Source organism: Ooceraea biroi, chromosome 10, assembly GCF_003672135.1.
Source record: "Ooceraea biroi isolate clonal line C1 chromosome 10, Obir_v5.4, whole genome shotgun sequence".
Lineage (NCBI taxonomy): Eukaryota > Metazoa > Arthropoda > Insecta > Hymenoptera > Formicidae > Ooceraea > Ooceraea biroi.
Window position 1 is genome coordinate 3,382,476 of NC_039515.1, and position 21,741 is coordinate 3,404,216.

At 41.6% G+C, this 21,741-nt stretch overlaps 6 protein-coding genes across 13 annotated transcripts; 4 read left to right on the forward strand and 2 right to left on the reverse strand.

Annotated features, from left to right (window-relative positions):
- The first annotated feature begins 226 nt into the window (after positions 1–226).
- On the forward strand, positions 227–3,106 carry LOC105278328 (xaa-Pro aminopeptidase 3). Of its 3 annotated transcripts, none has more exons than XM_011337347.3 (4): positions 227–311; positions 1,098–2,036; positions 2,121–2,483; positions 2,564–3,106. In XM_011337347.3, exons 1-4 carry the CDS (start codon positions 287–289, stop codon positions 2,734–2,736), a joined length of 1,500 nt encoding a protein of 499 aa, XP_011335649.1. In that variant the 5' UTR covers positions 227–286; the 3' UTR covers positions 2,737–3,106. The 3 variants fall into 3 exon arrangements, with proteins under 3 accessions (XP_011335649.1, XP_019886845.1, XP_011335648.1); XM_020031286.2 differs by lacking the exon at positions 227–311 and adding an exon at positions 701–740; XM_011337346.3 differs by lacking the exon at positions 227–311 and adding an exon at positions 747–932.
- On the reverse strand, positions 3,035–6,061 carry LOC105278330 (multifunctional protein ADE2). Its single transcript, XM_020031287.2, has 6 exons — positions 5,909–6,061; positions 5,327–5,650; positions 4,889–5,232; positions 4,539–4,814; positions 3,817–3,961; positions 3,035–3,738 (listed from the first exon to the last, which is right to left on the reverse strand). The coding sequence occupies exons 1-6, from the start codon at positions 5,913–5,915 to the stop codon at positions 3,578–3,580; spliced, it is 1,257 nt and encodes a 418-aa protein (XP_019886846.1). The 5' UTR covers positions 5,916–6,061; the 3' UTR covers positions 3,035–3,577.
- Positions 6,062–6,928: 867 nt separating this feature from the next.
- Positions 6,929–11,862, forward strand: LOC105278326 (amidophosphoribosyltransferase). 4 transcript variants are annotated; one of them, XM_011337342.3, is made up of 9 exons: positions 7,198–8,202; positions 8,442–8,650; positions 9,221–9,448; positions 9,565–9,857; positions 9,976–10,225; positions 10,302–10,541; positions 10,626–10,753; positions 10,836–11,057; positions 11,123–11,862. In XM_011337342.3, exons 3-9 carry the CDS (start codon positions 9,235–9,237, stop codon positions 11,393–11,395), a joined length of 1,620 nt encoding a protein of 539 aa, XP_011335644.1. In that variant the 5' UTR covers positions 7,198–8,202; positions 8,442–8,650; positions 9,221–9,234; the 3' UTR covers positions 11,396–11,862. The 4 variants fall into 4 exon arrangements, with proteins under 4 accessions (XP_011335642.1, XP_011335644.1, XP_011335645.1 ...); XM_011337340.3 differs by lacking the exons at positions 7,198–8,202; positions 8,442–8,650 and adding an exon at positions 6,929–7,167; XM_011337343.3 differs by lacking the exon at positions 8,442–8,650.
- Positions 11,863–11,887: 25 nt separating this feature from the next.
- LOC105278324 (general transcription factor 3C polypeptide 6) lies at positions 11,888–12,820 on the reverse strand. The gene is made up of 3 exons (XM_011337338.3): positions 12,503–12,820; positions 12,162–12,420; positions 11,888–12,087 (listed from the first exon to the last, which is right to left on the reverse strand). The coding sequence occupies exons 1-3, from the start codon at positions 12,656–12,658 to the stop codon at positions 11,912–11,914; spliced, it is 591 nt and encodes a 196-aa protein (XP_011335640.1). The 5' UTR covers positions 12,659–12,820; the 3' UTR covers positions 11,888–11,911.
- A 271-nt stretch (positions 12,821–13,091) lies between these two features.
- On the forward strand, positions 13,092–14,212 carry LOC105278323 (protein transport protein Sec61 subunit beta). Its single transcript, XM_011337337.3, has 3 exons — positions 13,092–13,324; positions 13,415–13,611; positions 13,761–14,212. Exons 1-3 carry the CDS (start codon positions 13,322–13,324, stop codon positions 13,846–13,848), a joined length of 288 nt encoding a protein of 95 aa, XP_011335639.1. The 5' UTR covers positions 13,092–13,321; the 3' UTR covers positions 13,849–14,212.
- Positions 14,213–15,267: 1,055 nt separating this feature from the next.
- Positions 15,268–20,222, forward strand: LOC105278322. 3 transcript variants are annotated; one of them, XM_011337334.3, is made up of 6 exons: positions 15,270–15,473; positions 16,721–16,960; positions 17,254–17,415; positions 17,538–17,745; positions 18,167–18,362; positions 18,453–20,222. In XM_011337334.3, the coding sequence occupies exons 2-6, from the start codon at positions 16,778–16,780 to the stop codon at positions 18,643–18,645; spliced, it is 942 nt and encodes a 313-aa protein (XP_011335636.1). In that variant the 5' UTR covers positions 15,270–15,473; positions 16,721–16,777; the 3' UTR covers positions 18,646–20,222. The 3 variants fall into 3 exon arrangements, with proteins under 3 accessions (XP_011335638.1, XP_011335636.1, XP_011335637.1); XM_011337335.3 differs by lacking the exon at positions 15,270–15,473 and adding an exon at positions 15,486–16,616; XM_011337336.3 differs by lacking the exon at positions 16,721–16,960 and having other exon boundaries at positions 15,268–15,473.
- Positions 20,223–21,741: the final 1,519 nt, after the last annotated feature.

Here is a 21,741-nt window from a genome sequence, read left to right on the forward strand (position 1 = left end):
TATCTCGTCTTCTGTCCTTCTGTCCCTATTTGTAAACATTCATCGTTGATACCTTACCGGTGGTAAACAAAATTGAAAAATAATCCGAACGCTGTACATTTGAGTCTCCTTATTTTGACGTGCACGCAGAGCCATGCATCACCACACGCGCGCACGTATACACACGGGTCCGTCCACACGCCGCAGCTCTTTAGCGCGATTAGGCTGTTCGATTATCCACCGATTACAATTACACTAGTGACATCAGCATTCGCGTGACAGTGCAGCAATCGAATACGTGCATAATATGTTCGTTCACCGTTTTACTTCTCGTACGTGTGTGACGACGACACCTGCAAGAAACATGTATATCTGTCTCACCACTTTGCGTGGCGAAAATTGCACGTTTAACATTGCATTATGCTCTGAAGTTCCCGGTTCCCGTGTAGTTCCGTGCTTCCATTCAATTTTACGTACATACGTTCACATACGCATCCGCCGTCGTCGCGTACAGAATCGCGAATCGGTGCACGGCACTGCACACCGCGTGCACGGCATGCGCGTATTGATTACAAACGTCAGACAGCATATATATATATATATATATATGCGTGTATGCATCACATATGTATCGCATTCTGTCTGACAACTGAAGACTAGTGACAATTGATCTTGTCACTAGTCTAGTGAAATTGCTCTGGAGATGGAATAATCCGCATTGCGCATATTCCGCACCATGGAACCGCGCCATTACTTTATAGGTTATGTTTTATTATAGTCTGTATCAGTTTGTATTATACATCAAATGTTATAATATATCTTCATTGTAAATAAAATAAAGATCCGGTGAAACTGCAGTAAGCACCAACAGAGATTACGTTAGAAACATTTAAAGAAACAAAATATGTTTAATAGCATAAAACACTCACTGAGATACAATACGAGTAAATTTGGTGAGAAGTACATTTATCCCGGTATACTTTGTAACATCGTAATACGAAAAACATTGAACGTAATGTAGTTAAAGAGTAGCAATAAAAACTGACAGGTATTTCGTGAATTCGCGGGGACGATCGGTGTCGAGCAGCGTTGACACATAATACGATATATAATTTTAGGTTATCAGGTATTGGCAGCCTTTTCAGCGGAGGCTAAAAGTAACTTAACGCGACCAGAATGCACGCGAAATGCCTATCCGCACACAGCGTGTGGCCAACCAACGCCAGCGACGCATCCTCACTTGCTGAAGCATGGAGAAGTGCTACCAGGTATATCGCTTCAGGAACTCGGAAGAAGACGTTCGAAATTGGTAGAGAGTGTTACGTTGGAAACGCGTGCCAAGAATGTACACAGGCAACAGATCGTCATCATACCAGCTTCGACCACAGTCTACATGTCAGATAAGATACCATACGTCTACCGACAAAATACAGATTTCTTATATTTCTCTGGTTGTCGAGAACCAGACAGTGTCCTGGTACTCGTGTGCAGGGAAAACCAGTCCTCGTTCACCTTGTTCATGAGGCCAAGGGATGAGCATTCGGAATTATGGGACGGTCCGAGAACTAGCATTGAAACAGCAATTAAAATGTTTGGCGTAGATCATGCTCTGCCAGTTACAGAATTCGAACAATTTCTGGCCTCGCTCATACAGGAAGACAAGAGAAGCATCGTGTGGTACGATCATGTTGACGCTATTCAACCGATATTGCACAGAAAGCTCTGTCAACTGATTAAATTGACAGACAACCAGATGTTTGCCTCTCCCAAGATGTTATTTCATCAAATTCGCTTGATCAAGAGCACATGCGAGATTGAGCTGATGCGCCAGAGTTGCCAAATAGCTTCCGATGCGATCGCCAAGACGATCCAGTGCTCAAGACCAGAGATGAGCGAGCATCAGCTGTTCGCTACTGTAGATTATGAGTGTCGTATGCGCGGAGCTGAGCACTTGGCATACCCGCCTGTCGTAGCAGGCGGCGGAAATGCAAATGTGATACATTACATTAGTAACAATCAAATTATTCAGAGCGGCGATTTGGTCCTGATGGATGCAGGTTTGTACAGAAGGACAATCTTCACCATCGTATGTGATATTTAAAATTTTATGAAGTTGTTTCTAAATTTCCACTCGTTTGCAGGCTGCGAATATCATGGTTACTCATCCGACATAACGCGAACGTGGCCGATTAACGGTAAATTCACGCCGGAGCAAAGAGTACTTTATGAAATTGTACTTGACGTACAGAAACATTTAATAGAGAGCTTGAAGGAGATGCCGTCATTAGACGAGGCATTCCATTACATGTGCTCCCTTCTGGGGAAGAGATTGCAAGAAATCGGCTTGATACCGAAAAATATTGACGACGACAAGTTAGTAGCGGCTGCGTATGAATATTGCCCGCACCACGTCAGTCATTATCTAGGAATGGATGTGCACGACACGGGAAAAATATCTCGAGGTATCAAGATACAACCTGGAATGATAATAACGATAGAACCTGGTACGATTCTCAACGCTGTATACATATGCATACGTTTAAAGAGTTTAATTTTATTCGTTAAATTACGTCCTTGTTATTAGGTGTGTACGTGAGCCCAAAAAATCCTTTCGCACCATCGCATTATCACGGCTTAGGTATCCGTATAGAAGACGATATTCTAGTAACGGAGAACGGTGCAGAAATTCTGACAAAAAGCTGCCCGAAGGAAGTAGCGGATATCGAGGATTTAGCCAGTCAAAATAAAAAATGTTGATAGTGATGATTCGGATATATGTTAGCATTATTTTCGGCAATCTCAAAGCTACCGATGTCAGTCCGCGATGGAGAACCGGCCAATCTTGGTGATCTCTTGAACATAACATGAATTTATTCCGCATATTGTCATTGGCAAGTGCGCTCTTCATAAAAACGCGGACATCGTTCACGGTATTAGCGTACTCTAATCCACTGAGATTATAAAACCTCCGGGGCTCGGATGTATTTGTGGGTAGCAAAGTTTTGCACTGGGAAAGGAACGTCAAATGTGATATACATATATACAATGAAGCTTTGTATGCTGCGTTTTTTATTTACATGTATATAAAAAAATATGAATACATGTATGTTAAAGTCACATCTGTTAATTGTGCATGTGAGCAAGTGTTTTTTTGAGCGCGATAGTGATCTTTCTTCCTTTTATAGTTTTACATACTTGTGTATACGAGAACAAATTTTTCATATTTTTCCAAAATTTAGTGTTCACCTATTCGCAAAATATGCAATCGTAGGTAAAGCTAGAAAAGCTATCAGCTTTGTGCATATCAATGTACACATCTATATATACATATAAAAGTGATCTTCAATACGTTACGCACGTTTCTTTGCATCATTTTCAACAAAAAGTATATTTTAAATTGAATAGCGGTTGCACGCTTACTCGAAGATTTGTTCAAGCGGAAACAGGTGAACGTTACATACTTGGAACCAATAAAGTATTATCAGAATCAATAACAATAGACTATATATGAAAAGAGCTAACGTAATCATTGGAAATGGCAATTTAATGTGAACCTGCAAGGTGCTGTCAAGCTGCCAGCTTGAACGGACGGACGCTACTACAGCTTTCGCAGTTTGACGTCGGCTCGCTTCAAGCTTACGAAGTTGGACAGCTGCTTAGCTCGCAAACGAGCCCAGACCAGGTGATTGTGCATCGCATGGATCTGCGCCGCGGCGAGCGCAGCACCTTCTGGATGCACGACTGTCGTACAACCAAGTCCTGCAGACACATTTATTCAAAGTTTTAGCCTTCACCAGAGACAATCCAATTATCGAGCATAATTTATACTTATAATACCTGACGGGACATCAAGCGACGACCATACGCTTCGTTCAATATTGTCCGATCTCAAAGGTGGAGAATTTATGACAGGCAAGACGGTATTGCCGGAGAGTACTGGACCCAAACCATTGCTGCGACCGGCCACTGCTATCAGCACCACCTAAGGCAAGAAAACAAGAAAAAAAGACTCACGATAAGCGGAAAGTAAATGATTTTTTTACGGCTATCGTTTTTATCGTACCGAGTTTTACGATTAAAATGTATGTACGAGATGCAAACCGCATCAGCGAATCAGTGTGAGTCTCGATACGGATACTGTTTGCTAATGTATTTGGTGGACCCGGAGTCGTGGCTAATATCGTCATGAAAGATATCACGTCAAATTGCACAATCCCAGCTGTTATCGAGTTACGTTATGCAATTGTGTCATTTAATTATTTAAATTGTATATTTATGCATGTACTATTATCCCGATTATTCAACACGTGATCATCAAGTGGAAAATTTTGTGGAGATAACTTGTTGACAGTAAGTCTTCTTAATCGAGAGCTGCAATGCTCGAAACATATTTATAATCTTTTTAACTTGAAATATTTCGAAATATTTATGTTAAAGAGAAATCTTTCTTTCGTCTTTGTCAAAGAATCTATAGATGAAAATTAATATTCGACGAATCTGTAATATCCTCTATTTAAGATTGCAAATTATAGAGAAAGATAAAATCTTGAGAAACGTACGTTTTCTCCACTGCCTTCGTACTCGGCAAGAATGTTCAGGGTGTCCTCGGTACCCTTATGAGCGCTGCAGACTCGGAGTTGTGCTTTCAGACCTAGTGCGGTAGCATGTTTCGCGATCTCTTGGCAATGGGCCTCATCGGATGGTGAACCCATAAGGATAACGACCGATGGAGTAGGCGCTTGAGTGACATAGTCCAGCTGTTCCTCCACCCATTGAAAGTTGCATTTTACTGTCTCCAGGTTCTGTTGCGTCACGTTGGACAGATCTCTGTACACCTGAAAGCGAATGTAACAAATGGATGAAGTCGCCAACAACGTAATGTAATAGAAACACATAAAATACGCCTTACCTGCTTGTCCTTCATCAATTTCTTGTCGCCGCAAGGCCAGAGCCTCCAAGAATCGCTGTCGATGATATCAGCAACCAGGATCTCGCCGTCCGCGTCCACGCCAAATTCTATCTTCATGTCTATCAGAGCGCAGTTGCGTACGGCCCAAGCTTTCTCGAGGATCTCGAAGACGAGGAGAGTGGTGCGTTTCATGATGTCCACTTCGTCTTTCGTTATTTTTATGCCGCTCAGGTGGAATCCCGCGGAAATGATCTGCTGATCGGACCACTGCGGATCGTGATTCGCGTCATCTTTATAGAACGTCTCCTGTAGCGGTGGATTGAACCTGTAGCCCTCTGGGACACCTGGAAAATCGATTCCACGTGAATATATCGAGTGTTCTGACACTCCTTTAGCTTTCTTTAGACTCGTAGACCAAGAGGACACGTTTGAACCTACCTGGATGTCGTTTTAGGAAACTACCAGTTGCCTGTCTTCGGGTGACCCATTCAATTGGTACCATCTCACATTTCTTCGCTATGAAGGCTTTTGGACCTGCGGGTTTAATGAAAGCTGTCTTCACGCCAGCTTGATTCAACAATCCGAAGACCTTGTTGTTGGTTGACGTGCTGATCGTCGCCTTTCCTTCCAATGCGTGAGACTTTGCACCGTCGCCGGCGGTAATACGATCCTTACTTTCCAGCAAGCATAATGTGGGATAATTCGCAAGTTCGTAAACCTTCTTGGTCTTCCCCTCAATGATAAGTTTTCCAAGTTTGTAATCTGAAAACAATGAAGAAAATGCATAATAATAGTAAGGTATTATATTATCGCAATGCCTCCTCCTCGTCAACCACTTGTTGCTTTAGCGAAGAGATGTTTACTACGTCTCACTCTTTCTCATCAAATTATCTTAAACTTTGCAATTAAGATACAATTGTTATATGATTCATGTCAGGATTTTATTATTATTATTATTCTTTTAGGACAATTCCAGGATTCTTTATCGCTATTTATATATTACACATTTTTCGAACTTACCAGCCATGTTGATGCCACTCAAACGCCTACTATTCGAATGCCTACTATTCGAATGGCTGCAAACGACTTGATCACGGCGTATACATCTCCTCAGCGGTCCCCACTACGATTCTCATCACTGATTCACGATTGGCCCCAAGCCTACAGCCTCTCGCTGCGACATATGAGATTAGAAATGAAAACTCGTACGAATTCTGTACATTGCGTACATCGAAGTAAATCAATTTTTTATTTCAATATTCGCATCTGACAAACAATTTTGCAAGAAGAATTATTTGTGCAGTTTTGAAAGTTACACGGCATAAAAACGAGTGATTAATAATGAAATCTAAGGTCCCCTGGAATAAGTTCTTGCGCGACGAAACATATTAATTGCAAGTTTGTAATTACGCGACGCGCGGTATCGTCTCTTACGATTCATGAAAACGCGTCTTACTGGGACATCATTTAATTTACATGATTTTAAAGTGTCCAAGAGATAGACACAATTTTTTGATGAGTAATTTTTCAGTAATTTCCCCATATCGCGTTACAAACTCGTACGCGAACCTCGATAACGGAGCTTTCGTTTCTCCGATCGGTTTTCTTTATTTTCAGAACTTTACGAAATTCCGATAACGCTCGTGATTATGGCGTGGATATCGGCTCCCAGCGACGATGCCTATACCATTCCCGCGTTATCGCTCGCCTGCGTAAAAGAAACTAATTGCAATAATCAATCTCGTAAATACCGTGACGTAAATGACATTTAGTAATCTGCGCGCGGTTTACACAATTCTCATATTTATCGCAGCAAAACTGCGAAAAACGAAGATCTTCGAAAAGACTAGTCGAGATATCTATCGTCCTTCGCTATATCGCGTGTCTTCCCGATGCAGGAACCGCATAGAAAGCTCTTCTTTTCGTCGCTCTCAGGAGAAACCGTCGCGATTCTTTTTATCATTTTTCTCGATTTTTTTTTCTTTGTGCTCCGGGAAGGAATGAGAGATAATAGACATCAATCATACGGGACCGGCCGTCCGAGCCCCTCCGAGGACCGAACGGCGATCGCTGATTGGCTGGTGGCGCCGTTCGCGCCATTCGCGCTTTGGAACGCGTTGCCGCAGCGTGTCTTTCACGGCAGACGTTCCCGTGGCACGACGACGAGTACAGCACGCTTCTCGGCACGCGCTTGACGCACACACATATACATACACACATACACGTGGAATACGTGTTACACTTCCCGCTGCCGATTTCTTCCGGGTCCGTTTTTCCAGGTGAGGTGCGCGCGAGATATCGCGTACGTATCGCGTGTGTTTCTTTGAAATTTTCAATTGCGCGTCGCGCGCACGCTCCGTGGCACGCTACGTGCGAGCATCACGTGCGACGCGAGGCGCGGTTTTTGACGTGAGGTACCTCACTCGGAATTTTTGAGATCCGAGTTGAGGTCCATTTAGAAAACATTCGTTCCACGTGGAGACAACGTGAGCATGGGTTGTCATCGAACGAGCCCGTTGAGCAATTTTTGCTTGATGTCGCTTGATGTCGCTGATTTAATGGCGCAATGAAATCTCGAACACGCGGAAGGAACGTTACCTTGCGAACAAAGTAGTCTATCATGCAGCTTTCCTGGTTTCACTCGCGACGTTAAAACTTCTCGATGAAAATATATAAAACTTATTTTCTCAATTCGGACAATTTCTTTGCGATCTCATCCAATTCAGAACGAATCAGGGTCACTCGCGAGGTCAATTACGAGTTCAACAGGAGCGAGACGTTGTTGGGTCGAGATGACTTTTAGATGACAACGGTGACTTAGAAAGTTTTACGATCACGCGTTGACAAAGTTGTGCACGAAATTTGACAATTTCTCGAAGAGACTCGGGCGATAAAAGTGCGACACATCGAAGGACGTGAAATGTAACGTTTAGCGTAGTCTTCCTGTCTGAAGCGTCGCGTCCAATTACGCTAGTGCACTTTACTCTACAGGTGGTTATTAGGTCCTTGAAAGAAAACGTGAAACGTTCAATTCATCCTCGGTTTTGAAAGCCGCGTGATTGACACCGCATAATTAATTCTCAGAATAAATCTGTTTTCTGATATTATTGTTGATATAAGTTGAAAAAGGGACACTAACAAATAGTATTTTATAAATAAAGTAATGCTGCGCGTGTGATAATTACGCAGCAGTATTAATTTTCTCGGTGATCCGCTTTTAACGTGAGGATTTCCGTAAGACTGTTATCTGTTAAATTGCATTCCACGATGTGGTGTTAAATAAGAAGTTCTTGATCATTTTTGGTTAGTCACAGGTGAGTGACAGGGGAAGAAGACCGTCATATTTCTGTACCTTTGCTATTAAAATCCACTTTTATTACGAAACAATCTCCCGCGGCATTTTCTCATGAATAATTCATAGATTATAATTACACGTTTTTTTCTTGTGACATTGAGTTTTTTCGGCTTGGTGGTTTGTCAGAGGTACACACATGTGAAGCAAGGTAATGGGATATAGCATTACATGTGCATTTATAGTATGTGTAATTTATAGTATCGGGCTGGAAAAACCAACTTGTTGCAGAGAAATATTATTTCATGATCTCTCAAGTGACATGAAAAGATTAGCTCGCTGTAAACACACTAACTGCTCTATATTCTGGTACTCATGTGATGTCAACACGAAGTAAGATGATGAAATCAGTTGCGAAACACAGATTGAGCAAACATGATGAGAAAACATAGTTGTAACATTGAATAAACGTACGATATGTCAATTCTATCAGTCGATTGGGGGTCAATAGTTTATAAGGGCAATGCAGATAATATGAGAGAAATTGTAAAAGAATCTATTAAACATATAATGATGAGAGATAACTAATGCGTATCTAATGCATGTGTCCAATCTGTTTTAGATCTTTAGTTTCTCAATGTAATACATCGAATTTTTCGCAGAGTTTGTAAGATAAGGAATAACTTTAATCTGCATGATATTGATTATCGAAAATTTTCCATCCATATATATATATATATAAGAAGCATTGAAATAATAATAATCAAATTAAATTTTGATGGTAAAATATTTCACGATCATTATTTTATCTTTCTGCAATTATCTCTCATCTCAATTCAGTTATTATCTTTTTTAATTATATATATTTTAATTTTATATATATATTCTTTATTACTAAATTAATATTTTGTCTATGTATTGATTTTATCTTTTTACATCTTCTCAAATCTTAGAAAACTATTGTTCAGTTATTGAAATTAATTTGAAGAAAGGAACAAAAGAAAAAAAAACATTTATTGTTAAATTTATTTATTATACAGATCATATACATACAATGGAGACACCTCAGGAGCACAAAGATGCTGAACATTGTACTCGAGTGATGTCTCGTCTCTCTATGGAGGAATCAGAATGTACGAGGCCGCGAAGTAAGGGTGAAACCAGAGGCCAGAGATCTACTGGTCTCACACACGAGTGCGGTGTTTTCGGATGTATCGCTGCTGGTGACTGGCCATCGCACATCGACGTTGCTCAAGTTATTTGTCTAGGTGAATAAACAAATCACAGATGAATAAATATAGAATCGAGATAGAGAAACTATTTGTTGAAGATATCAGTAATTTAAAACACAGCGGAAAATATCTTGGCTGTTTGCGATCGTTAGGTTTAGTGGCGTTGCAACACCGAGGTCAAGAGAGCGCGGGCATCGTTACCAGCGAGGGGGTCTGCTCGAAGTCGTTCCACGTTCACAAGGGTATGGGAATGATCAATAATATCTTCAACGATGAAAACATGAGGAAGCTCAAAGGAAACCTTGGAATCGGCCATACGAGATACAGCACAAGCGCGGCCAGCGAGGAAGTCAACTGCCAACCGTTTGTGGTGCACACCGCACACGGTGCACTGGCAGTTGCTCATAATGGGGAACTAGTGAACACGGAATCGCTCAGAAAAATGGTAGAGCAAAATTCACGTTCTCACGTGACTGCCTTCTCTTGATTACCCTATCAAATTGTTCACCAATGATTTTGTTGACTGAGACAATTTAATGCAATCACTTTAATCTCACGCATAGGTATTAGGCCGAGGCGTTGGCCTGTCAACGCACTCGGATTCGGAACTCATAACACAAGCGCTCTGTTTGAATCCCCCGGAGGGCGAAGTCAATGGGCCGGACTGGCCCGCGCGTATCAAACACCTCATGCAGCTGGCGCCTTTATCGTATTCCCTGGTTATCATGCAGAGGGATAAGATTTACGGTGTACGTGATCCTTACGGAAATCGTCCTCTTTGTTTAGGAAAGATCGTGCCGGTTGGCAATCTAGGTGCGCACTCTTCTCTCGTTTGACTCGACATTTTTTTTACCTTAATGCGAATAAAACAAAGAAATTTAAATCGTAGCCAGCAACGAGTCCGACGATGACGACGACGAGGCTGAAGGCTGGGTCATTTCGTCCGAGTCCTGCGGATTTTTGAGCATCGGCGCGAGGTACGTTCGCGAGGTGTTTCCCGGCGAGATCGTGGAACTGACTCGGGAGGGCATCAAGACTATCGACATAGTAGAAAGGCCTAATAAGAGGCCGCAGGCGTTTTGCATCTTTGAGTACGTCTACTTCGCTAGAAGCGACAGTATCTTCGAGGGTAAGTATACATAAGAACGATATAATGCATAAGAAATTAGCGATAGTTGAGAGATACTTAGAAGCGCGTTCATTTGCATCACAGGTCAGATGGTGTATTCCGTTCGGATGCAATGTGGACGAGTTTTGGCAATAGAATCCCCGGTAGAGGCCGATATCGTAAGCTCTGTACCTGAGTCTGGGACCGCAGCGGCGCACGGCTACGCCAGACAAGTGAGTAATCAACAAATCGGCGACAAATTTACGTGCAAGCACAGGGTCACGTGGTCTAACGGAAGCTTCTCTCATGTTGCAGTCTAAGATACCTTTCGCCGAAGTGCTATGCAAGAATCGATACGTGGGTAGAACATTTATTCAGCCTAGCACGCGACTCAGGCAGCTCGGAGTAGCCAAGAAGTTCGGAGCTTTGTCGGAGAACGTGAAAGGGAAGAAGATTGTTTTGATCGACGATTCTATCGTCAGGGGCAATACGATTGGCCCGATCATCAAGCTGCTGCGTGACGCGGGTGCCAAGGAAGTAAGTCCTCCGCGCTCGCCTTGACTCGTCGCGCGTTTCTGCTCACTTCCGCCTACCGTTTACAGGTGCACGTTAGAATAGCGTCGCCACCGCTCAAGTACCCGTGTTACATGGGGATCAATATTCCAACGAGGGAGGAACTCATCGCAAACAAGCTTGACAATGTGAAACTGGCGAAACATGTGGGGGCGGACAGTTTAACGTACCTTTCGGTGGAGGGGCTCGTCGAGGCGGTCAGGTATCGCATGGACAATCGCGAGAGTAGTTATGTCGGACATTGCACTGCCTGTCTGACGGGGGAGTATCCGGACGAGCTTCCCGGCGACCTCGATTGGTGAGAACCAATGCGCAGAGGGCGCAATTTTTATTCTAGAAACGGAACGGAAAAATCGTGTTAATTCGTGAAGGAGCATTTCACGAAATATAAGAATAAAAAGCTAGACTACTAATGGAGGATGAATATCAGTGTACCTGACTATCATGTGGTACCCATGTAAATGAATAAATAGATTTAAATCGATCGAATTCGCATGCAATTGGCTCGATCCTTGATTGATAACAAATTTAATATATGAAATAGCTATAAGATTGATCTTAAGTCCTTTGTAAGAAGCAAATTGTAATTGATTCAACTCAGTATTTTATAATTACATACAATTTCGTACGAGATGCATATAATGTAAAATGAAAAATAAAAGATCTTATTTCTTCATTCAATTTAGGCAAGACGTTCATAATCTTTTCTGTAGTCGTACCATGACAATTGTTTTTACTTAGAAAATAAATTTATTAAAGTTAAAAGCTTTCCAACACGTATTAAAAATGCTTACTCTATCAAACAAATAAATTCCTAATCACATGTTTGCTGGGTTTTCTGTAGCTTTTTGTGCTACGGAAGGAACTTCCTCGTCGGACTCTGAATCTGTCGCAATGCCTTTGGATTTCTTTTCCTCCCTAATTTTCTGTTTCTCCAAGTATAAACGTAACTCTTCCATTCTATCATCATGCATCTTGTTCCAAAACTGGAGGGCTACAAAAATTAAAAAATTGATTCCTAATTTAGCAGTGCAGTTACTAGAAGAAGCGAAGAAGTTCATTTCATACCGTCTTCTTGATACTTTGGTGGTACTCCAGCTTGTGATAGTGCATCAATATTTGGCGCACAACCATCCTGTTCGGAATTACCAAAAATCTCGGCTTTTGGTTTTGTAAAAACTCTCTGCATCTTCAATATCTTCCTCGTTTTGGCAAAGTATTTCAGCGTCGGTATTTTATCGAAGACCGGGTCATCCACGTGCGGATTGTCATCCTTCTCGAAGAACATGCATGTGCCCATGACATCCTCGTAGGTGCCTTCGTAAAACTGAAAGTATGAAAGTAAATGAAACAGTTAAAAATCAGGTCCACGCATTTTGCTTATTAAATGTCACGATGAAGCAGCATACTCGTCCATTGATCTGCATTATAGGATGCTCCGTATCAATTCCAATCATATCTAACTGAAGCTCTTCATTACTGAACGCATTGCTGCCCATAAGTCCCTCGAATTCCACATACACGAGCATCTCTTCATCTTCACTCTTTTCATCATCGGATTGCATCTTTATCTGACGTTCTCCTCTTTTTATGAATTTTTTATTTTAAATTAATTATAATGCTGTCAATCGTTAAATTACATTTGTAAGCTCACGGGATGCCAAATTACGCTTTTTAAAAAATTATTGCGTTATAACACCATAGAATTGTGTACATGTAGTAGAGCAACTCCCTCGATTTATGTTGATCAAAATACGACGAATGCGATCGTAAAATACCACATCTCGGAGAACGAGCCATCGGAACACGTGCGCACTGGGAGAAGCTCAGCCAATCAGAGCGCGGTACGAGCTTACCGAAGGAAAACCGAGGATGCGGTTGGGTGCGAGCTATAGCGTGAACATAGTCGCGCGTGGTGACGTGTTCGTCTTGTAACACGTGGATAATGCACGCATGACACGTATTGCGCGCCGCGCCACCAGCTCGCGTTCGGGTCGTTCCGTAAATACGTTCGCTTGTCACGTTGCAGCTGCGAGTGATGAGTTGTCTGTCGTGCGTACGATAACGCGTCTCGATCCGTAGTCTTCTGCGTCTTCCTGAGAATTAGAACGAGTGCCAATCGAGGTATTTAATACGTCTCGACGGTCAGCGGAGAACTTACTGCGCTCCACGGAACGGAAGACGTTCGTAATCTTCTGTGACGAAAACGTCAACAGCAATCAAGAGCCATGGTGAGTATCGTCTCTCTATTTATGAATAATGCACAATATTGCAAAAAAAGAGAATAATATTTATTATTTTTGCTTCTTTCTTAAAAAAAGCCTGCCGCACCCAGTGCTACCACCGTGGGGTCGATCGGACGGTCGCCCAGCAAAGCAATCGCGCCGAGAACAGGTGGCAGTGGCACTGTCAGGCAAAGGAAAACGACTGTAGCCACTTCAACCAGGAGCAGGAACACGGGCACAAACTCCGGTGGCATGTGGAGGTTCTACACCGATGATTCTCCCGGTATCAAAGTGTAGGTAGAAGTTTGTCAGATTTCCCAGATCGTACCATATGTGTGCGATCAAATCACACGTGCAGATAGTTACGTATAATAAATAATGTTTATTTAATGTTACATATAATAAATAATGTGTATTAAATGTTAAAATCGATCTGTTGCAGAGGTCCCGTGCCAGTACTCGTCATGTCCCTCTTATTCATTGCATCGGTGTTCATGCTTCATATCTGGGGCAAGTACACGCGAAACTAAGGTCGAACGCTATCCATCAAGGTAGGATAGGAAAAAGCAAAAGGCAATGGACGATAATTTAGTACAGTTTTTGACGTGTACTATACGTTGAGGATATGTAGATAATTGAAGGAACAGGTGCAAGAGATTCATTGCTACGTTATCATCATTGTTATACGATCAGGATATATTGAAAGTGTGCAACTACAAACTTGTAAGGGGTGGAGGAGTGCTTTTTTTAAATAACTCCATTAATTATACTTATATACATATATGTATGGAATGTGTGAAAGTATTTAGTTCGCATTTGTAATACAAAACAAATCTTACAGATAATATAACGCGATATATATATTCAAATAAATATAATTTATTTTTACCCTGATATATGCTTGTACTCCGAGTGATATTACAAATCGATATATCGAGAAATATATCTATTACCCATTCGACATTTTGCGTTTTTAAAATAGGATGCGAAAATATTACGATTACGCTAAATAAAATTCTTCCCTTCAAGGGGAAAAGTAATAAAATCTGTTCGTTGGTTAATTTCAGTAATGTTAGACATGGTCATCAAAATTACTCATGAAATCGTGTTTATTTTCTTTAATTTGAGTATATTTTTAAAAAATCTATGAATATGTAAACTCATGTTTTCGTATCAATGATCGCGAGAAGTTTTGCGTCATATTTTCTTCGCAGGGCATTTTCGGCGAGGCGCCGGCGCGGCGCATATAATATTGATTCCTTGTTCCTGACTCGGCGGACCGAGTTGTATTACGACACTTCCGAAATCATTTAAACGACCATTCCATCCTGACCGCAATAAACAGACATAATCGTGCTTGTGAAACATATGTATCGTTGAATTACAGTCAAATAAGTGAAATCGCAAGCGAGCGTATTGAACATAGGCAGAAACAAGTAGAATACAAAATAGAAAGAGGGGAGGTAGTGCGTGGGAGACAGAAAAAGGATACGAAAAGAGGGAGAGAGAAAGAAAAAACAATATATTGAATTAATGTAGTGCACTTTGATTTATTTTGAATTTTTTAATAATTAAGACATTATCTTCATCAAAATTCGTTAATAATGAAACCGAGTACAAAGCGCGCGCGTTACGGTTCATCTGAGCCGTTCGATTCGAGCGTTCCTGGACAACGTCAGAAGATAATTCTCCGGACCGTACTTCGAGGAACGAAGGACCCGTCGGAAGAGCGTATGCGCGGCGGAGGCGTCGCGCATTGCGCCGGCGGGCGAGAAGGGGAGGGGCAAAAAGAGGGACGACCTCGCGGGGGGCGATTTCGCCGCCGCTCCGTTGAGAACGAAGGGGCGGGGGCGACGCATCTCGCGCATCGCCGTTGCTTTGCTTGCACGCGCGGGCGCGCGCAAGGGTAAAGGAGGGGGAGGAGGAGGGAGAAGGGTTCGGATCGCCAAACCGCCGCGGCGGACTTACACGTGATCGTCGCGATCGTGCGGGAGTACGCGCCCGTTTTTAGCCACGGCGACGTCGGTCTTCCGGTGATCGCTTGCTGCGGAGCCGAGCCGAGCCGAGCAAAGCAAGCGGAGCAAGGGGGGCGGGGCGGGACGCGCGCCACCGCTGAAGAAAAACCACCCGTGAGATGCGGTTCTCCTCGCGAGAGGTAACTTTCCGCGCGTTTTCCGCGAGTCGTCCGCTCGCACGACGAGTCGCCTCGACTCCGTCGTCGCTGCTCGCCGTCGCTTCGCTGACACACGAGACGGATGTTTCGTTTCTTGCTTTTCTTCCCTTTCACGGCTCCTTTCAGCTCGCATGTTTGGTAATGTTCAGTTTCAATACCTGGCAAATCTGGAATACATCGTGATAGGTGGAACACCATAGTTTATGGAAATCTCATGGACGGTTCCTGTCGAACTTTGAAAGTATGAGTAATTAGATACGCCTAAGTTTTCATAGTGGCTCATTTTCTTATGAATGAAGTAAGCAATAGTAGGAGCAACACTGATAACGCCATATTCAGGACAGTGTATTTGGTATAGTTTTATTTTACATGTGTTGTTGTTAGTGCAGCATTTATGTCGTATATATCAAATTATTTTCAGCGAAATTATTATATTATTGTTTGATAGTATAAAGAATAAATATATATCATTACTAAAGATAAAGTTATCTACGTTAATATAATATATAAAAACATGCTAGATCGTTTTATAAGTTGCATGTGAAGCGCTCTGAAGTTATCTAAAAATTGGAGATAAGAATGACTAGAATTACTTCTCTATGTTGTGGATTTTTTAATAATTTAATTAATTTCATTTTTTAATTTATTAATTTTTTAATAAATTTCTAAATACAAAAGAATTGAATCCGATATCGTCGAGTGATCGTACGTTTTTCATTATACATGTTACAAATATTTTAGCAGCGAATGAAAATTCTTATTCACCCTAGTTGTCAATCAGCGCTCCTGTTTAATAGATTTTCGGCACATCTTCAGTGCATCGTACCTTCCGCATTGCGGAAAGCGTGGCTATATACTAACGTGCCAGATAATACGCAACGATTTGCTCGAAACGTACGACAATATCGTAACAACAATCTGAGCAACTGATAATTATCTGATCGCAACCCCCCTGATATTTCACACGTATACATATCACAAAAAAATTAATTAAAAGATTAATCAAAGTAACCACAGACGTGCGCGCGCGCAAAACGATCGCAAGGATTGAGCCTTCGTCGTTAAGCCTGCGATACACAGGAAAAAGTAACGTGCGCAGACACAACGTGTAACACAAGTAACAATGTATGTATGCGCGTACACGTACGAGAGACGAGCGTGCGATATGAAGCGAACCGAACAGAATTGGCGTCCGTTGATTTTGATAGAGACGGTAAACGGCGTTTCAGGATCCGAGATAACTTGTCCCGTGGCGAACTGACGCGTGTCGCGTGGAGGAGCACGGTATGGCGGTTGACATCTTGGACGAGGATCACCTCGCCGTGAGCGCGATCGTGACCGTCGGCATGCAGCTGATCTTCTTCGCGATCGCGGCCACCTTCCAGATGGACAAGCTCACCGACTTTGCCGGCGGCACCAACTTCATCATCCTCGCCCTCCTCACTTTCTTTCTCGGTCAAGTGGGCAAGGTACTCTGACACTATAACTGGCGCCTCTCCTCGTGCTCCCCGTGCACGCGAAACGCTTGTGCACACGCACGTATAGAGATACGGTAGATAATATCTTACAGACGTTGCCGTGTCAGAGCGATGAAAGCAGGAGAATTTAATAATAATAATTTATTTTAATATTTTTCAAGTAGTTATTACATTTATTATTAATATATTTAGCTTAATGAATTACTTTACTAATTTTTTTAAATTAATTTTAATAATAAAAAAGAGAAAAATAATAACGACATTCGTATCTTTTGTCCGCGTAGACGTACGACAGTCGTCAAGTTATGGTGACCATATTTGTGTGCTTATGGGGCGTACGACTCTCCGGATACCTCTTGTACCGAATTATCAAAATAGGCCGCGACAAGAGATTCGACGATCGGCGCAGCAACGTCATCCGTTTCGCCGTCTTCTGGACATTTCAGGTGAGATGATCTTTGTGGTGTAACACTGTCACTTTGTGCAGTTACTTGCGAGAGTTTTGAATTATTGTTTTTTAACGAAGGGCGAAATATTATCGTAACGAGCGCTCATATATAATTTGCAGGCTGTGTGGGTGTACGTTGTCAGTCTACCTGTGATAATAATCAATTCTCCACGCCACAAAATACCGCCCGCTCCGAAAACGATGACGACCCTCGACAGTGCGGGCACCGGTCTCTTCTTGATTGGCTTGCTAGCCGAGACTTACGCCGATCTCCAAAAGTTCGCTTTTAAGCAGGATCCAGTGAACAATGGAAAATGGTGTAACGACGGTGAGAAAATTGTTTTTAACATGCAAATTATAACATACATGTTTTTGCAACATTTTTTTAAACTAATCACTCTTGCACTTCCCTCTCATGAAAATTTATATTTTGCATTTACATTTACGCACTTTAATTATTATTATTACATCAACCCTAACTCGACTATCTTCTTGACAACGTTAATAGAATAAAAAGGGGAGATTTTCATTTAGATTAAGTGGAAACAATTATACGCGCATGAATTTACACGCCTCCACACGTATTATAATATTATCGCTCACTTGCAAATAAGACTCATTGCGAAATATCACGAACTTTAGCCTTTATTTAGTACAGCTGTTCTAGTTAATTAGTCAAGTCAACAGCAATTAATATTATTTCTACGAGAGACAGTAGTTATCGCTTAAAAAATTCAATTTGTTTCCAGGACTCTGGCGGCTGTCCCGTCATCCGAACTATTTCGGCGAGATCGTTGTCTGGTGGGGAATTTTCATAATATCTTTAAACGTGATCGAGGGAGCGGAGTGGGTGGCTATCGCCTCTCCAATATTCACGACGCTCATTATTCTATTCCTGTCGGGGATGCCGTTATTGGAAAAGGCATCCGACGAGAGATATCGGGAGTGAGTACATCATGATGCCGTAACAATGCATGTAACATTAAATGCTCGATGGTGTGTAACGTGCGCGTTCTACGAACGCTATTTTTCCAGCAACGCCGAGTACCGCTACTACAAGCAATCCACGTCGCCGCTGATACCGATACCGCCGTCTATCTACGTGGAGGTGCCGCGCTTCCTCAAGTTCATCCTGTGCTGTGAGTTTCCCTTGTACGACTCCCTGGACGTGAAACCGCGAGCGGCCGTCACCGAGTCGACGTCCATTAGTCTGGCCGCGTCCACGTAGCTGTAGCCACACGCCGGACGAACGAATTCCGAGTCCGGCGTGCAGTCGACGGCCGCAGCAACGACCAGTACAGCCTTCTGAACGCCTCCTTACCTCTCAATCGCGCGAATGCCCCACGTTGATTAATTCGCAAATATTCAATTTCAACTCAACCGATGCGATTTCCTCTTTAAAAACGCGATGTCGGCATCACGAGAGATCCAGTTCTCGATCGAGCAAGTTTTCTGGCACGTGGGCGTGATTTGAAGCGAGTTCTTCCTCAAGGTGGGAAAAGGCTTAAAAAAGTATTATTATTTTTGTAATTAAAAATGTATATTCTTCCTGGCATTAAGCACAACTATATATCGGCGGCTTTTTGTATAGGATCGATTAATGAACGAAAAAAAAGAAAATTATTTTTATAGCGATATTGTATGGAAGTACCAATGTAAAAAAGTAAGTTTGTTGACCAATTCGAGCATTGTTTCTATACAATGAGTCATTGATAGCGATTTAATTAGCGATTAGACGGCAATTCTATTTCTATACGTATTTAAATGTTTTTTTTCTTTCATCTACGAAATCGAATGGGAGAGATGAATATATAATCTGAATATCTAAGATAACGTTCAGATTTAAAAAAAAATTCGTGTTAAAGTGTTACTATATAACTTGATGGTCAACCGCTGCACGCGTTTTAAATTGCATGAACAAACGATACGCTATATTATCGTACAAATAGTTTCTGATGAAATAATTTAGGCGATTATTCTCCATGTTTGTTGTTAAATAAGAGAAAGAACGTGTACCTTAAATATTGCAGAAACTAAATTTAAATATTCAAATACCGTACCGTTGGCTCGTTCTTAATGTTAATTTCTAAAAGACGATCTGCAGTAGTTAGCGTTTGATACTGCGGATTTGTCAAAGTAAAGTAATTGGCAGGTACGTAAACAGACATTGTAGAAAAAAAAGGAAGTGTACACAGTATTTTCATTCTTGCAGTGAGTTACGGAATAAGCAATATCGTCGCGGAGAACTTGTGGCATAAAATTGTCATTCACATGTGTTGTAATCGGTTCCGTTAGTACACGTAGAAAGCTTACGAAGAAATTTTAGAAGCAAGAGAAATGTGATGCGTCTCGTTTTCCTTTCGATAGATTGGCTCATTGGTCAAATCATTGATACCCATGATAGACACAGGATCATAGGACAATTAAGAGACAAGGTATTTCAGTTTAGCTGTGTTAAAATAATAGCAAACGAAATCAAATCGCAGTACATGATAGTGCCGCAATATAACGTTGATTGCAGATACGCATGCGAAAATCGAGAAACTACCGTCTTATTAGTGTTCTGTTACTATTTAGAGCCAAATTCTTCGACGTTCGTTAACTTTAATCGTATAATTAGTTGTCTTTTAGGTATAAAGTGTCAACTAGTTGACATGACTTTCCTGTAAAAATTCTAAACAACGGATTTGCCCGACTATTGTCGTTACGACTCTTGTCATTGGAATTTCAATTATATTATTGGATTGTAGCAATATTAAACATATCTCTGTGCCGAATAAACATCCTTAGGATATCCGAGAAAAAAAAAGAAAAATGTCATCATGAAGAAAATCTATAAATTGTAGTGATAATGGAAGTTATTGTTAAACGCATGGAAATGTAAAACGGATACCTTATGGATTGATGAGAAAGGAATGTTACTTTCAAACAGCACACTGTTGTGTGAATTTTCAAAGTTGGATAATAAATGACGATTGAATTCTTCACTTATATCGATGATATAAATTTCCCTGTGGAACAAGGTAAAAGCAGATTGGACAATATGAATGCGCAATAAATCTGAACGAATTTCGTAAAGTTCACTTTATATTTATAAACACATTTTATTTGTTCGTATGTATATCATTAATAAATGGTGATATAATAATGACAATGAAATGTATAGCGCCGAGCATAAAACGAGCAGTCATATTATAATAATTATTATATAATATTCCCCTCTTTCTCTCTCTTTTATAATAATCTTACTGTATTGGGTGGGCCTACCTACTGTGCTTGCAACTTTTTATGGTCTTGTCCAAATGTTTTCCTTTCTGTCCTCCTCTAATTTATATTATTTATCTGTACGTAATAATAATCCATAATAATATATATGTAACCACAGGTGAAAACATATGCGCCGTCCTATAAGTATAAACAGCATCATTCGCTAATATCTTTTTTTCAATTTTTCATTTTCTTTATGTGATCATAATCGTTATTAATAATAATGTAGTAAGCTACTTAAATGTAATATATCTTCGTGTCTTCGTGGAATACATGTTTCAGCTGCCGTAGAAAAACCCGGCCAGCTGGCTACGCAGTTCGTAGAAAAACCTCAATTCCCGTTATTACATCAAATGTCGATTTTCGATGCGTGAAAGACACTTTGTATTACGCAGGGTAATTTTTCCTTAACACGTCCGAAAAATCGTATCAATGAAAAAACTCACGCGGGGCAGCACAGCGTTTTCGAGTACCAAAGGGAAAAAAGGAGATCAGAACGTGTTGTTACCTGTGCCTCTTCGCTAAAGAAAAGGAGAAAACTTAGAGAACATAGATAGAGTTTACTCGGGGACGGGGGGACAGTGGGGGAGGTCGGGGGAGGGGTGGAAGGGGGAGACGAAATATTACGACTTCGCTATTACACGAATGGCATCTTCCTCGCATGTCTAAGTCCGACTGCAATTCGCGTCTACGTAATACATATATCTATAATATACAAATAATAGCGATACAATGTGTGCCGTCCATCGCCGGTTATCGCGGTTCTATTACCCACTTGTCTAAAACATTCGTCATAAAAAAGATTAGAGATTCGTTTGAAACGTCGCGTCGTTCGTACAAAATACAGGAACGAGTTAAAGTAAAATCGATTGCGCGCACGCGCGTGCTGCTGCTGCTGATGATGATGATGCTGCTGCTGCTGCTGAGAAACGCAAACGGAATCGCGGCCGCGCGGAACGGTAGATCCAACTGCTTCCCCGCACGGCCCCGTCCACTCCATTTGCATTCTACATTAGGCTGTCTGAGGACATCCGTTGCTGCTGGGCTGGTCAATTGG

What these genes read in the sequence shown, in the direction of transcription:
- LOC105278322 (XM_011337334.3), top strand. Translation starts at nt 16,778, where the DNA reads ATGGCGGTTGACATCTTGGACGAGGATCACCTCGCCGTGAGCGCGATC. An exon ending in CCGTCTTCTGGACATTTCAG is followed by an intron (nt 17,416 to 17,537) that starts GTGAGATGATCT and finishes TATAATTTGCAG; the next exon opens with GCTGTGTGGGTGTACGTTGT. An exon ending in TGGAAAATGGTGTAACGACG is followed by an intron (nt 17,746 to 18,166) that starts GTGAGAAAATTG and finishes ATTTGTTTCCAG; the next exon opens with GACTCTGGCGGCTGTCCCGT.
- LOC105278328 (XM_011337346.3), top strand. Translation starts at nt 884, where the DNA reads ATGTTTAATAGCATAAAACACTCACTGAGATACAATACGAGTAAATTT. An exon ending in ATACAATACGAGTAAATTTG is followed by an intron (nt 933 to 1,097) that starts GTGAGAAGTACA and finishes ATATAATTTTAG; the next exon opens with GTTATCAGGTATTGGCAGCC. An exon ending in TTTGGTCCTGATGGATGCAG is followed by an intron (nt 2,037 to 2,120) that starts GTTTGTACAGAA and finishes ACTCGTTTGCAG; the next exon opens with GCTGCGAATATCATGGTTAC.
- LOC105278323 (XM_011337337.3), top strand. An exon ending in GATTCTCCCGGTATCAAAGT is followed by an intron (nt 13,612 to 13,760) that starts GTAGGTAGAAGT and finishes GATCTGTTGCAG; the next exon opens with AGGTCCCGTGCCAGTACTCG.
- LOC105278324 (XM_011337338.3), bottom strand. Translation starts at nt 12,658, where the DNA reads ATGCAATCCGATGATGAAAAGAGTGAAGATGAAGAGATGCTCGTGTAT. An exon ending in TAATGCAGATCAATGGACGA is followed by an intron (nt 12,421 to 12,502) that starts GTATGCTGCTTC and finishes TCATACTTTCAG; the next exon opens with TTTTACGAAGGCACCTACGA. An exon ending in ACCAAAGTATCAAGAAGACG is followed by an intron (nt 12,088 to 12,161) that starts GTATGAAATGAA and finishes TAATTTTTGTAG; the next exon opens with CCCTCCAGTTTTGGAACAAG.
- LOC105278326 (XM_011337340.3), top strand. Translation starts at nt 9,235, where the DNA reads ATGGAGACACCTCAGGAGCACAAAGATGCTGAACATTGTACTCGAGTG. An exon ending in TGCTCAAGTTATTTGTCTAG is followed by an intron (nt 9,449 to 9,564) that starts GTGAATAAACAA and finishes TGCGATCGTTAG; the next exon opens with GTTTAGTGGCGTTGCAACAC. An exon ending in AAGCGACAGTATCTTCGAGG is followed by an intron (nt 10,542 to 10,625) that starts GTAAGTATACAT and finishes TTTGCATCACAG; the next exon opens with GTCAGATGGTGTATTCCGTT.
- LOC105278330 (XM_020031287.2), bottom strand. An exon ending in AATTGATGAAGGACAAGCAG is followed by an intron (nt 4,815 to 4,888) that starts GTAAGGCGTATT and finishes ATTCGCTTTCAG; the next exon opens with GTGTACAGAGATCTGTCCAA. An exon ending in ACGAAGGCAGTGGAGAAAAC is followed by an intron (nt 3,962 to 4,538) that starts GTACGTTTCTCA and finishes TTCTTGCCTTAG; the next exon opens with GTGGTGCTGATAGCAGTGGC.